A 15,523-nucleotide genomic window follows, 5' to 3' on the forward strand; every position below is an offset into this window, starting at 1 on the left:
CAAGAGCAAGTTTCTGCTGTGGGCCTGTGTACTTGCTCTCTCTTTTGCGGATATTTGTGGGACTGACTCCTCAACATTTGGACTTAAGCTCAGATCATCTGTCTCTTTCCCTCTCCTCACTCAGTCACCAAGACATGACATTCTTCATGGTATTTCTCAATGTCTGAAACTATCTTATTTATTGATTGGTTTGTTTGCTGTCTAGATTCCTCCACTAGGATACAGGTAACTTGAGAGCAGGGACCTCGTTTGTCTTCCTCATTAATGTGTCTCGTCATCTAGACATTTGTTCAATGAGCTAGACTGAATGAATGCTAAAGTAAAGAATTACCATCATCATTGCTAAAAATGCCTTGTCCCTGAATTATCCCTAATTGACTTGATACTTGGGGTAAGGCAAAAGTTTCTACTTAGAATTAATGATCGTAACTCAAACGAATTACTTGATTTGGTACTTTATGTTCCAGTTTTGCCATCTTCTCTGTTTTAACAAACATCTCCAAGTGTATGCTGAATTTCACCTTGCCCTGTGCATCAGAAGGGTTGGGAGATAAAAACCATCCTAGGTAGCAAGAAGACATGGCAAAGTGGCAAGAAATTAAAACAGATGCAGAGGTAAGAGGAGAAGAAACTGAAATATGAACTAGGGCTGTTTAAGGAGATAGTTTCATTTTTGGGTCCTGATATTTTAGCTCAGAACGGAGTTTTAGGTACTGTGAGCTCTTTGTTTTGTTTTGTTTTCCCACTGCATGTGATAATGTCATCATTTATTTTTAAATGGTCCCAAGTTGCAGATTTAAATTTATTTCACATCAATTACTTAAAATTAAAATTACTTTAAAATTACTTTTAATAGGAAGAAATGAGGCAAGGACATATATAATCTACTATTTTTGAAGAACTCTAACAAATACATGTTTGGCCGTGAACTCCAAAGTCTTACTAAAACAAAGAGATAAAAAATCCACCTAAAATATATTTTCCTTTGTTTAGTCCTTGGGGGAAAATGTCAAGTATTGCAATTTAAAATTACTTTCGTCTAACATTTTTGTCCCCACTTTTCCCTCCTGAATTCACTATTGTTTTTCAGCAAGCATGATTTCATGAATCTTTAATATTAAAGCAACTAGAATTTCTAATTCAACTTTGGAAGACTAACTTTACTCTACAGAGCTATTTTGAACAAACGGCATGTTTACTTACAAAATTGGGAGATGGGGGCATCCAGCTGAGGCACATTCCCTCCCTTGGCATTGAGTTTCTGGACTTGGGTCGGGGGCACAGGCTTGTGTGACTGCCCAGTGGCCCGATACATGGCTTGGACCCACAGTATTCGATCTTGTTCATCATCACTCGCAAATATCACGGTGTCTCCTTCTTTGACTGCATTGAAGAAGGCTCGGCCGCCCTCCAAACCTTTAATAAAAGGGAATAAAAACTCCTAAGCTGAGCTGCAATGTTCTTGGCAGGACTGAGCCTTGAGAAAGGCGGTTTCTGTTGCTTTTCCTTTGGCTGGAGAGGGGAGGAGCTATTTATCTGACTCCAGGATGGGAAGTCCGACACCCATTTGGCCACAGAGTGGGACCATGATGTTAAAGAGATGTTTCGAGCATGGCTCTTGTCTCTGCCTGAGGATAGAATTATTAGACAGGCTGCCTATGGGCTGGGTAAACACCTATCTGTAAATATGCTACTATTCTTCTCATCTTTTAAACAAACAAACAAATAAACAAAAACATCTCTTGACCCCCACCTCTCCCTTCAGCTGCTGTCCTATTGTTCTTCTCTTTACTGTATAGGGAGAATCTCTACCAGCGCTGTTCAAATTTAAGTCCACATGTGAATCCACAGGAATCTGGGTAGAAAGCAGCTTATGATTCAGTATGTCCAGGGAAGAGCGTGAGATTCTGCATTTCTAACAAGTTCCTGGACAATGAAGACGACATTAGTCCAAGGACCATGCCTCTAGTACCAAGGGTCTCTCTCAACTATTCTGCCTTAAAGCCCCTTCAATCAGGCTACAACCCCACTGAAACTTGTCAAGGTCACCAATGACTTCCACACTGCTGAATCCAGTGATCAATTCAAAGTCCTAATTTTATTTGATCCTTCTACTTATCAGCAGCATTTGACACTCACTCTATTTTCTTTGAAATGCTTCCTTCACTTGGCTCCAAGTCACCTGATTTCCTCCTCCCTTCCCAGCTGCTGCTTGTCAATCTTATTTGCTGGTTCCTCTTCCTCCTCCTGCCCTTTAAATCTTGGAGCATCCTGGTGTTCTGTCCTTGGACCTCTTCTTTTCTTTATCTACATCCTCTCCCACAATGATAGCATCCAGTCTTAAATAGCATGAATATGCTCATGGTCTCCACATTTCTCCCTCCATCCTGGACCTCTCCCTTTGAAATGCAGACCTGAATATCTAATGGTTTTCTTGACTTCTCCACATGGAAGGCTAATAGGCATCTCAAGCTTATTATAGGTGACACCGAACTCCTGGTCTTTCTCCCAAATTCCTCCATAAAGCTGAGCGCATCCCTTTATTTGCTCAAGCCCACACCTTGGGGTCCTTTTTGACTCCCCGCTTTTTTTCGCTACCCATTTCCAATGGAATCCTGATGGTTCTACCTTCAGGACATTATACTCAAATTTGACCCTTTCTTCCATCTTTAGTGCTGCCACCCTGAATCTAGCCATACTCATCTCTCACTTGGATTATTTTAATAGCTTCCTATCTGATCCGTCTGCCTCCATCCTCACTCTCTATAGTTGATTCTCAACATGGCAGCCAGAGTAATTGATTTAGCAAGAGAGTCATGTCATGTCACTCCTTTACTCAAAACCTGCCAATGACTCTCATTTTATTCAGAGGATAGTGAAGGTTCTGACAAAGCCTGCAAGGCCCCACACGAATTGACCCTGTACTGTTTCTACCCTCATATCCTCCTCCTACTCCCTTTCTCATATGCACATGCATGTACTCACTTCGTGGTGGTTACACTGGCCTCTTGTTGTTTCTTAAACACTCCAGGTATGTTCTCACCTCAGGACCTTTGCACTTGTTTTCTGTGCTTAGAACTTGTCCTCCAGATATCTGCATGATTCGTACCCTCACTTCCTTCATGTCTTTGCTCAAATGTCATAATTTTGTTCAAGCCTTCTCTCACCTCCATCCCTCGTTACTCATCTCTCTTGCTTCATTTTTCTCTATAGCTCTTATCAACATCTAACAAACTATATAATTTGCTTTACTTTAAAAGGACAAGGGGGTTTGTCTGTTTTGTTCATTGCTGTGTCCCTAGTACCTAGATTGATGCATGGCATATAGTAGGTGCTCAACACATGCTTTTCGAATGAATAAGTGAACACTTTAAATCCATGTTTTTTCGCGGGCAGCTCTCAAGTTTAAAATTTAGAGAGAGAAAGGTTGAAGCCTCTCTTTGGGCTCAGGCCCAAGTTACATCATGTCTACCAATATGCTCCAAAAGTCTATATTTTGGGGTCACTGGGTACTCTCTTGCTAGAAATAAATCTTCATATATTCATCAGATTTCTTATCATCACCCCCCCGCCCCATTATCAGTTAAAAATGAGAGGATAATGATTGGAGTGATTAGCATTCCCAAATTCCCAACAAGGCCCAGTCACTGTTTGGCCAAACCTGTTTGGCACTTGGCATTGGAAAAGATTTCTGGTGACATGAAGACTTCTCCAATGTGTTGATAATATTAATTCAGCTGTGTATTCCACAAGAGTGGTTGTGAATCGGTAGTTTTGCACTTAGAATTTCCAGAGATTCCAGAGAACAATAAATAGCTAATTTTTTATATGAAAGTTCTAGTGGGACAGCATTTTTAACAAAAACATTTTGGTGGTTACAATTATGAGAGAATATTTTGCCTAATTTCTTATAGAGGGTTTTAAAATGTGCATTTTGTTTAGGATAATGTACAGTTAGCAAGCTGGGAAAATCCGATGAGACAAATGGATGGCGTGATAAACAGGAAAGTTCTGGAGGGGGTGAGAAGAAGAAGAAAAGCTTCGAGGGATGCTTCAAGCCCTGAGAAGTGGGAAGAAGGAGCTTAAAAGAAGAGTGGTTAATCGACTTTCTGTAGTGCAATCTCATGGTAACCTTTGGGATGAGCTACTTTGATACTGTAAAAGAATGCCAAGTAGACACCCCTGGATGGGAACTTCCCCGTTTCCAACGTCTCCCCTCTCTCGCAGTCTGTAGTTGGAGTGGGGAGGCTACGTTTTTGGAGCTACTGTCAGAAAGTCAGTTCATGGGGTTGCCTCGGGAAATAAAGAAGTAGAGATAGAAAGATTCTAAGAAGTTTTCAGATTTTTATTTAATCCTTCCAACAGCCCCCTGAGGTACGTACTATTATTCTCACTTTATAAATGAAGAAACTGAGTCACAGAAAAGGCGATAACTGGCCCATGAACACAACGTAGGGCTGTGAGCATCAGAGGTGGGCTTCTAATCCTGGCTTTCTGACTCCAGAGCTGACGACTGTAACCACTGTGCTGTATGACTGCGAAGCCTGGGCCACATGGCTGGCACACAGTAACAGCTCTCTGAGGATGTTACTAACAGAATGAAGCCTAATCGTGGAGTGAGCAGGGCAAAGAGAAACATCTAAAGCAGCGGAAGCAATGACAATGAGAGTAGTGGAGAGCAACAGAGCTTTTTCAGAAAACACGGGAGACCAAGACACACCAACAAGCGCAAGGAAAGAGTAAAGCAAGCCAGTTGTAAGAAAACCAATGGAGGAGAAAGCAAAATAAACATCAGTGCACGCTTTAAGGCAGCAGAGTCTTAGACGAGGTAGCGATCCCCGGGTCCGAATCCGCAAAATGCGATATACGACAGAGCACGGGCTCTCTGTGGAGTACCCCACAGGTACTGACCTGTCAAGAACAAGAAGATACATCTGGGAACAGATGGAGGCAGACCAGGCAAGGAATGTTGGCCTGCTCCCTGGGGGAGAGACTGGCTAACGACACACATAGATGTAGTCTATTTGTAATGGTAAAGTTATTGAAGATTTAATTTAGTCATTTAAATTGTTCCGTTGAATTATTCTGAATCAGTATCATTTAATTTGAAGATTTCATTACTTAATCTAATAGGAATTGAGAGATTGTCTCATACTCTCTAAACCATCTCTATGGAAAGGTAAAGTGAAGCATTTTCATCTGTAGCTTAAAATGAGTAGCTTATATGTAAAACTTACATAGTTATCTACCAATTCCCCAGATTAATATTTCAAGGATCTCAAAACTGATAGTGTCAATTTGGCCTGAATGGCGGTGTCTAGGTGACTACTAGATCCCAGGCTGGTACAAAGGCAAGGACGTCCACAGCTACAAGGCTACCTGTCCCATAAACATCTCCACCAGTTGGTTTCACTGACAACCTGGACAAAGCCAAGAGGAGGAGGGGGACAGATGGACTCAGATGTCCTTCTCTACTTGCATACTCACTTTTCAGGGGAGCAATTGGGAAGACTCTTCACATCTCTGTGGACATTGGCTAAATTGTACATTACTTTGCTCTCTAGCTGGGAAAATTTACTGTGGATAAGAAGCCCTGACAAGGCTTATTGAAATATGAGGATTCTACCTTCTCTCCTTCTGGTTCATATGTTAGGTTTGGGGCCCAGGAACTTCTGTTTTTAACAAGCGCTCTTTAAGAAATTCCGAGTTAGACTTTTCTTATGACAATTGGAAGTATTTAAATTTCATTTTCAATCAAATGTTATTTCGAAAATAAATAGGACTTGGCACACAGAAAGGCAGAGAAGAAGCCGCTTATTATTCTCAAGAACATAATCAATTTACTTTCCATTTACATCTTTGGTAAAGGAATTTATAAATTATATCCTATGGGACCAATGTGGAAAAAAAAGGAGAAGCTTTTATAATTTATGCGCACACTCCTTTTGCATGTAGATAGAACAGCTCTCTCCCCACTCCTGCCCTCCCATAGGAAGAGAATTCTGCTTTCATATGATAAAAATAACAACTATAGCTTTGCTATAGCTGTATACATAGCTACGTTTTACTGCAAGTGCCAAAAGGTGACATGAGCTAGACCTCGAGTTCTAGCACAGTTTCTTCCTTTACAAAATGGGATGACAATCCTGGTCCTATCAACTTAGTGAATAAGATTATGATGATGACCAAGTACAATCATGTCAAGGAAAAGAGTGGTGAACTGGCTTAAAAGGAATTATTGTCACGAGATGTGATCATTTTTCCTCCTCATATTGGCTCCTTATCCTCCCACTTTTTAACATGTGGGTCTTAGGAAAGACCAAATCTATTTTTCTGAAGGGAACTCAATGGTTTGAGAAGATCACAAACCATCACAAAACACCCTGAGGGCCGGTTTCTTAGTGCAGGAGCCATATTCTTTCAACAAGATGTTGCATGAAATTGTTTCAATAGAACTCAGAGGTTCTATTCATTATGAAGGATTTCCAGATAAAGCCTTTAATTCACTCCTTACATGGTCAGCTCTTTATCATGCTCTGGCAGGATGCTAATTACCATTGGAAGTCTTAGGGTGTGTGGCTGGTCCAAGTCATTCAAGTTTGGGATGCTGAAGGTACTAATTTTCCTAAGTGGGCCAGGCCTAAGGCTTTCCCTGCCACACCTTTTCAGGTTAACGGCCCATCTTCTCTCAAACTCTGTTTTTCTTTTTTGTGTATTTTGTTGCATGTGGAAGAGCAATATGGGAGTAGAAAAAAAGGTTTTGGGCCAAATAATGCAGTATGGTTGGAAATGCTTCCCTTGTGCAGATTTGGCATAAAAATAAACTTCTCTGGGAGAGGGCTGTTGGTGCTTGTTGTTCATTAATATGCTGAAATGATTTCACACACATCCCCCCCATTCTGAAGGTTCTTTGAGGCTGATTTCTATTCATTTTTTTTTCTCAGAAAAAGATAAAATGGGGGTGGGGAGAGGTGTGAGGGGCAGGATGTAGAACTTATGAGAAATACAACCATTTGTGTGGTTCTCTTAGTTACATAAGCCTTAGGAGCTTAGATGTCTATGCTTGTGGATTGGTCTCTTCATAGGAAAAAAGATATTCAATGAGGGCTTTCTTTTCAAATGCCATCAGCTAACCTTGAATTGTAATGAACAGAGATGGCTAGGCTTATTTGGACACAATACCTTCCAAGGCCATATATCACTGGTGAAAAACAACACACACACACACACACACACACACACACACACACACACACACACACAAATGGTCCTTGGTGTGCACATAAAATTTCTTTTTCAGAATTTTTTTTTTTTTTTTAGCATTCTAGGGTGGAGTAAATATTTGTGGGCATAGCTATGTAATAGAAAATATATGATGTTTTCTTTTTGATTTTACAAGGATTCCTTGATTAAAACTAAAGCTCTTGATTAAGATGGCATTTACTCAACCAGAATAGAAATTCTACAAGATCAGGGACTGTGGCTTTCCTGGTCACCTGTGAAATCCTGGGAACACAGCTGAATGCTGAGCATGGAGTAAGGACCCAGTAAGTATTAGTTGACCATTGATTTGGGAAGGGGGAGAGTTTGGTGGGCTCATGGTTAGAGGGTGTGTGGGTACCTGGCTGGGGGTCGGTGTAATCCACAGTGTAGCCATCCAGTTGTAGAAGTTCCTGAGGCTCTGCTTTTTTCTCCCGATAACTGCACATGGCAAAGGTGTACTGACTGACCTGGGAAGGAAAAGCACAGATTATGAGGTGGGCCCCTAGAACCCATCATCCTTCACCCTTTAAGCACGTCCTTTCCCCTGAGGCCCTGCACTCAGGAGATGGTTTCAAATTGAATTTCTATCACCTTCTGGCTGTGTGATGTGGGACAAGTTACTTAGCCTCTCTGGTCCTCTGTTACCTCAGCTATAGACTGGATATAATCTGAGAATCCACCTCCTCACTCTCTTATTGTGAGGATTAAATGAGTTCACATGTGGAATGTGCTTAGAATCTTTTCCTGATGCTTAGTAATTGCTTGATAGTAGTTAGCCATTATCGTTATTGCTGTTAGTTTAATTAGGTTAAGATGAAATCACCATTTTTGGAGGTCAAAATTGGTTGAATAGTGGCAATTGTATAGGTTTTACCTAACATGACTCTGGTGCTAGCTGACACTGCCAAGCTCACAGACATAACACAGGCCTTTGGTCAGAAGTTAGGGACAACACTATTTTTGCTCCAACTTTTAAATATTTTTTTTAGTATTTCACTTTTTGCAGGCCAACTCTCAGCACCAAGCCACACATTTTGTCCCCCCGCCCCTCCTTCCACTGAGGGAGTGCCTTTGAAAAGTCTTCCCTTCATCTGAGACAAATGCAGGAGTGACATGCTGTCATAATCAATGAGTGCTTGATTGCTAGGTGCCAGTCACGGTAGAGCTATCCTTAGCCTCGACAGCATGACTATTGTCACTGGTGCAGGCCTCACTATCGACATGAGCATGCATGCCAGTGCCAGGTGGGCACTCTGCGGCTGCAGGCTGGCCTTCAGGACCTTGTCGCCACGGTGCATTCAGAACCAGAGTGGATACTTAGCATTTCTAAATCCGGCTTGTCTGCAACGAGTCCATGGGAGAGCGAATATCCTTCGGGCTTTGGGTTAAAAGCTTGTGGGCATATTTACTATCTATGGATGTCAAATGTCTTGGCGAAGTAGTGCCATATCCCTCATCTCTTAGTTCCCTTTATTTAAAGAGACATTTTTTTAAGTAAACTTTCATCCCTGCTGGGGACATGTTAGTCTCCTTCTCCATGGTGAGATTTATCTTTTTTAAAATGCTGATAAGAAATTGGCACTCGCAAGTGCTGCACACATCTCCTGCACAGTCTGTACGGCCTGAAGGTCTTGGTGGCAAGATAAAGGGAGTCCATGGGAGAATGTTTTACTGGTTCGTTTATCTGTTGCTGCCCTCTGTTGGTTCCTGATGAAAACTTTCTGCACAACTTTGGTTCCTTTATAATGCATATAGTATGCAGAACCTTACATTGCAAGGTCCTGACGGGATTCAAGGGAAATATAAGGCCGGATCACTAAGAGAATTTCCATAAGTGGAAAAAAAAATATTCTTCGTAATGAGCAGAACAACTGATAGCATTTTCTTTTCTTAAAAACGAGGTTTAAGAATGTAAGCTTGGTGCTCACTCAGGCCTGGGGCTCCATCTCAGGTCTGATAAGTTGTCACCCATCTAAATCTCAGAGTCTTCATCTGCATTTATACCTGCATGTTATTGGAGCTAGAGGATTAATTGAGCAGTGAAAGGCTTAATACAGCATGTGCAACACTCACATAGCAAACAATATATGCATTATGTAAGTAGTTTCCTTGCATCCGGTACTAACATTCTAATGTAGAATAGCTGAGTAGGTATTTTGGCCTACTAGATTATGAATCTTTTGAAAGTTGGCCTAGAGAGTCATACATCTTGGTTATAATTTCCTTTCCATAAACAAAATCCACCATACAATGGACATTCACTAATTGAGTCTCATTGGTTCTAGAAAGTTGAGTGCGTATAATTTAATAAAGAGGTTTTCTCCTCGCAAATTTACATACGTTCTTCTAAGCACAGCACCAGGCTTTTCCAATTCATTGCTGATTCCACAGATAACTGATCCCCCATGCTTGTCCCTGCCTCCCCCCACATCCATCCACCAGCATGACAGTGATCACAGATATAGCTGGAACAGTGGGATGGTGATTTTCACTTGTCTTTGGCAACACAAGAGATGATAGTTTGCTAATATAACGATTACCCAAACTAATAGAGAGTTTCAGACACGCACTTGAGATCAGAAAAAAAAAATCACAACAGAAGGGTATTATTTCAAGATCATGCATTTACTATTACTACTCGCTTTGGGCTTTTTGATTTTTCCTCTTCTATTTCGGTTGCTTCTTTCTTGGAGCACTGTCTGCTGCTGCCCTCTTCTGGCAATACTGTGGAAGTTGTTTCTGACAAACGAGCTAAAACAAACTCGAGTTGGTGTGTTAAGAACATTTCAACTTGAGATTTGGCAGTTTATTTTAGGAAATAAAGGAGGGGCAGAAGTGATTTCTCTTTGAATATGTTTCATTAATGCACGTTTGAAGGGCTACCTCTGTTTCTCTAGAGCGCTCAAGGGTGAGTGAAGAGCAAAGGTTTGGGAGCTTGATATTTTTTTAAGCTTCCAGAAGACATCGCTAAATAAATGAAAGCTATTCCCAGTAAAATGCATGTTTCTCTGTCACAGAGGAGTTCAAACTGTATTTTGATGAAAATTAATGAGATAGTGCTATTGTAATAATGGAATAGAAGCTTAAAGTACATGTTGGAAGTCAGTCAGCCACCCCAGCCTGAAAGCCGGGACTAGAACGATGGAAAATATGAAGATCTAGTGATTGCAAATGACCGGCCGACATCTGAAAGTGCACTCTTGAAGGAAGGGCTTAACAGACAACAATTTTTACATCTTTGGGATTTTCAGCTGCTATGTACCTTCTCATGGAATCATGGGATGAGTTGTAGGGACTTCTGAGGCTACAGTCTTTGAGGTTTTGTTTTAAAGGTGGTTGAATCTTAGGTGGTTGAATCTTAGGTACACAAGAAACCCCTTCGCTCATTTCCAAACACTTATTTAAATTAGAAAAAAGTTTGAAATAATATTTCTTAAAGAGTGGATGAGGCCGCCCTTGTTAGAGTATTTGTATATATTGGGGGCAGGTTATAAATATGCAGATTTTAAAGTCAGACCAATTGAAACAGAACGTCAGGTCAGGGTGGACCTCGAGAGTCACTCTGATAAATTTAATAAAAAATAGCATCTATAAAATACAAAAATAAAAAAGTGTATGTAATAAAAAAATAATATATTTTTCATAATTGTCTCAGATATTGATGAACACTAAAGTTGGAGAACCATTATTTTATTATATAAAAACTGTCTAGAAATGTTAGTGTCCTAAGTTTCAATTATATTTAGCAATTAGAGCCTAGTTATGAGGTAAGAGGGTCAATCCTTTCTTGCCTCCAACTCTCCCTTCTTTCTCCCATCACCCATGGAAGACGACAATACTTGAACATACAACTAATAATAGAATACATTTTATATAATCTCCTTTTTTTTTCTTTACTATCTTTCTTTGAGAATGACTCAGCTGTTATTTTTACTGAACCCTGGTCACTAATCCTTGTCCAAAGTTCATATACTACATTTTAGAAAAGAATTCTTTCTTTATGTCAGATTGATTGATTGATTGGTTGATTGATTGATTCATTCATTTATTCATTCAACAAAATTTAGTATATTTGGTGTTGGGAATACAAACATATACGAAACCAGATATGGTTCCTACCCTAATGTCTAGTGGAAAGGCAGATATTAATAGCATATCAGAAATGTCTAACTTTAATGGTAATAAGTGTTAAAAAGAGAGATGGATGGTACTGTAAAAGCTTGGCGATATGGTCTAGTTGGGTGGTCAGGGAAGGTTTTCATAGGGAAATACCGACTGACTGAGCCAAGATCTGAGAATGGAGAAAATTTGTATGATGCAAAGCACAGAATTCCTGACATGGTTGTGTATGGAGAATCACAAAGTCCAAATGCCAGACTCCTGATTGACACAGACACGAAGGCCACTTAGTGGAGTAGAGGGAGACTACTCCAATCAAACCGGGATTTGATTCTCAGTTCAATTATTCTGGGTTTGTAATCTCCGGCAGTTCACTTAATTTTACTGGGACTCCATTTCATTATCTTTAAATAGAGATGATGATAACCACTGTGAGACATTTCTTATGTTTGCATGCAAAGCACTCATTTCCCTGTGGTGACTGAATCTTGATTTTCCATGGGGAATCGCCTTCTTCACCACTTTCAGCCCGTATAGTTTGTGTAGGGCTAATTGTGCCTCTAGACGAAGGTAGGGTGGGTGGGACAGACGTGTGGCCAGGTCTGGCCAATCATCCTTTCATCTCCTTGGCAAGAGTGATTGGTGCAGGGATGGGCACGTGACCACTTTGGGCTAATGAAAGCTCAACAGAGGCCTCTGCTAGAACTACTGGGAGTGAAATGCTTTGTTTCCTCTAGGGCTGCTAAACTATTCTAAGCCCTGACTGACCAGATTCCAATGCATGAAGAGAGCTTGATTGAGGGCAAAGCCAGCTCAGAGGAAAGCAGAGGCAGGAGACGGTATATATATAGAGAGAGAAACTTAGTCTTGATTGTTTTGTTTAAGCCCTGGATGTAGCCATGCCAGTAGACTCTAATTAATTACTAGCTTAATTAACTAACCAATACAATTCTTCCCCTTTTCAAATTTAAGCTAGTTTGGATTGATCATTGTCATCTGCAACAGGAATATAAATATAAATGCCCTTTATGGTAATTGGGAAGCTAAGTGGGAAAAATAAACATTCATTCATAGTTCTAAATCACTCACTTATATGTCTTACAATTCATTTTCATGGTTAAGTTATTTTAATCCTGTTTCCTGGTGACAACTGCTGTATTCCAAGGCATTTTAATTATTTGACAATATTTCATCTCATTCAGATTTAGTAATTTCTCTGAAAGCTGGAACAGTGAGAGTTTTTAGTTATATTATTTGTAGTGAATCATAAATAGGATACAGATTTAGGGGTCACATTTGTTCTATCTGATGCAAAGTAAGTAAGTGCTAGAAATCGTATACACATAAAATTTCTTTGAGTCTCAGTCCCACCTAAGTGCTTGGAGTCATGGAAGGTTTTGCGAGTCAGACCTATATTAGATTTCATATTAGCTGTCTATGAACCATTGACCTTGGGCAAGTCATTCGGCCACTCTCGGCCTCAGTTTCCTCTAATGTAAAATGGGGATAAGACTTGTCCTCACTATAGTACACAAAGGTTGTGAAGACCAACTGATGACCACTTTGTAAACTCTGAGAGACCATATAAATAAAAGCAATTATTAGCATTATTAGAGTAAACACAGACTATTTCGGTTTGCATGGTGCTAACAGGGGTGAAATACTTAAGAAATATTTTGGCTGAAGACCAATCAAAAACCGATTTTAACTCGAAATATTATAGGCATAGAAGAAAAACAGTAAAACAAAAAGATGATAGAGATGAGAATTTCTAGCCTGGTATAGATGATGAGTTGGCTGTTTCACTCCTCCCCTTACTCACCCACGTGGGGAGCTCCAGGTGGAATTGGTACCTTCATCATTAGCATTGGTCACCATCCTAACAATGTGTTTGGTCCTTACTATGGCCCCTGGGGTTTAGAATGAGTGTACCCAGCAATTTCTTGACTTGGGGTGCTGAGGACCCATTTTACTTTAATCTTTGGCTTAGGATCCAAAGTCATGTCCTTAGGGCAGGGGTGGACCAATACGGGTCTGTGGCCTGTTAGGAACCGGGCAACACAGCAGGAAGTAAACTATAGTGAATGAGCAAAGTTTCATATGTATTTGCAGCGGCTCTCCAGCATGAGCATCACCACCTCAGCTCCACCTCAGATCATCAGGCATTAGATTCTCATAGGAGCACCAGTCCCTGGTGCCAAAAAAATTGGGAACCATTGCCTTAGGGCATATACTGGAATTTCAAGGACCAGGACTGAGGAAGGTTTATTTCGTCATTTGCACATAATCATCTATTTAGCTACTCTGGTGCTCAGCTCCATGGAGAACATAAACTCTGAGAGGGTGTGGTGTAAAGGGAATGGGAGCTTTCATTTTACAAGGGAAAATGTTTCTCCAAAGGTAGTCTCTGGACAGCCTTCATCAGTACTCTCGGCATGCTTGTAAAACACAGATTTCTGGGCCTCGTCCCAGATCTGCTGCATCTGAGTCTTCCGAATGGCACCTTGGGATCTGCATTTCGAAGAATACCCAGTGCAAGTGGGCTAGGTTTTAACTTGGTGAACATTATCTTATCTTGTAGGATCACTTAAGTCTCTGGCCCAGAAACACCCTGCAAGTGCTTCATTCCTTTCTCAGGGCAGACTCTGGCTACATCTATAATAATTTTAGCCCTGATTCTTAAAAATGGGAATTGCTGCTTTGGTTCAACATCGCTGTGAGAATGTCCTTTGTCCTTGGTTAGTAGGAAGTCCATTTATAACCTATCTTTTGATTCTCCAAGGTAGTAGCACTAAAAGGAAATTTCACTTATGGAGAATTTTAATAGTTCTGTATTATAGACATACATGTAGACTCTGTGTGCATGTGAGTGTCTGTGAGTGTGTGTGTGTGTATGTGTGTGTATGCGTGTGTTAGAGAGACAGAGAGAGAGAGAGAGAATAGGGCAGGAGAAGAGATGATTTTGAGGAGACCGATGTTGGGTGTGTTTTTCTCAGGATTTTCAAACGCATTTCCTTTTATTAAATCTCATGGAATTCATAATCATGTTGGAAATTATGTGTCGCAAACTCTCTATAGAAAACACTCCATAAGACCTAACATCTGAGTGAGAGAAACATTCAGTAAGTCACTGGGATAGATATGCTTCTTGTATGGTGGTTTTCACACCATTCTCCACAGAGCTCCCTCTGAGGCTGCCTGGAAACTCAGGGTAGCCTTAGTGGAATCTGCTTCCTTCCCCAGCTCTCTCACTCCTTCCCAAACTGTCTAGAGGGCTTCACCTGGTTTCACTTGCATTTTGAGTGGAAGGATTTGGTGCCTAAAAAAAAAAAAAAACCAAACTGAAAATAATTTGTATGTATGACTAAATTCAACACTGCATGCGGCCGTAGGGTGCTGATCGCCACTTTTGGACTGCCATCCTTCTCTTCAAGCAACCTGGGATATTTTTACCTCCCTTGAATAGGGCCAACACTTGTGCCCTTGACCTTATCTTATGCAACTATGTTGGTATTGGAGTTGTTTCAAAGGGGGTGTTTTTTCTTTGTCATTTTGATAAAGCACCTGTAGATGTGATGACTTAAACAACAGAGAGGAAAAAATGGGAAGAGTCTAAAAATAATGCAGTATTTTCTAGGGAGGCCCCCAAAATTGCCTTTAGACGTTGCTGTGGGGAACAGGGCAAGAAAAGAAACAGAAGACATGAGTTCTCATCTTTGCTCTTCCATTATATTTGTGATGGTCGGGCTCTCATGTCATTCTGCAGGCCACCAAGGATGTAAGGCATCTGATTTAGGTTGAAACAGGTTTAATCTGGGAGATAGATGTAACCAAAGCATCTCACTGGCTCTTTAAAGTTAATGAGCATCACATGTATGTGAAACATCTCATGAAATCCTCATATTCTTGTGCCTTCCTAGGCAAGATGTTGAGCTTTAGATGGCTTATCCCCTTTTACGGTTTTCACACGTGAGCAGAGCTTGTTTTTTAGCTACTGTGTAATTCTCTTGGTAGAAGCCTCAATGTGAAGGCCCTAAAGCATTTGTGTTCTAGTTGTATGGCCTAAAACCATCATTTTCTCCTTTTTCACCCAGTGCATATTGTACAGACATGGCTTCATCGATATTTTTGGCACATTTCC

At 40.6% G+C, this 15,523-nt stretch overlaps 1 protein-coding gene across 9 annotated transcripts in view; it reads right to left on the minus strand.

The window, feature by feature from the left end:
• CADPS (calcium dependent secretion activator) overlaps positions 1-15,523 on the minus strand; it is a 470,394-nt gene that overhangs the window by 145,689 nt on the left and 309,182 nt on the right. For all 9 annotated transcript variants that reach the window (XM_011358441.1, XM_011358442.1, XM_011358440.1 and 6 more), the window contains 2 exons: positions 7,622-7,730; positions 1,204-1,416 (listed from right to left, as the gene is read on the minus strand). In XM_011358441.1, the coding sequence (XP_011356743.1) occupies positions 1,204-1,416; positions 7,622-7,730 (322 nt within the window). The remainder of the gene's footprint in view (positions 1-1,203; positions 1,417-7,621; positions 7,731-15,523) is intronic.

The sequence above is a fragment of the Pteropus vampyrus genome, unplaced genomic scaffold (assembly GCF_000151845.1).
Source record: "Pteropus vampyrus isolate Shadow unplaced genomic scaffold, Pvam_2.0 Scaffold41, whole genome shotgun sequence".
NCBI classification, from domain to species: Eukaryota; Metazoa; Chordata; class Mammalia; order Chiroptera; family Pteropodidae; genus Pteropus; species Pteropus vampyrus.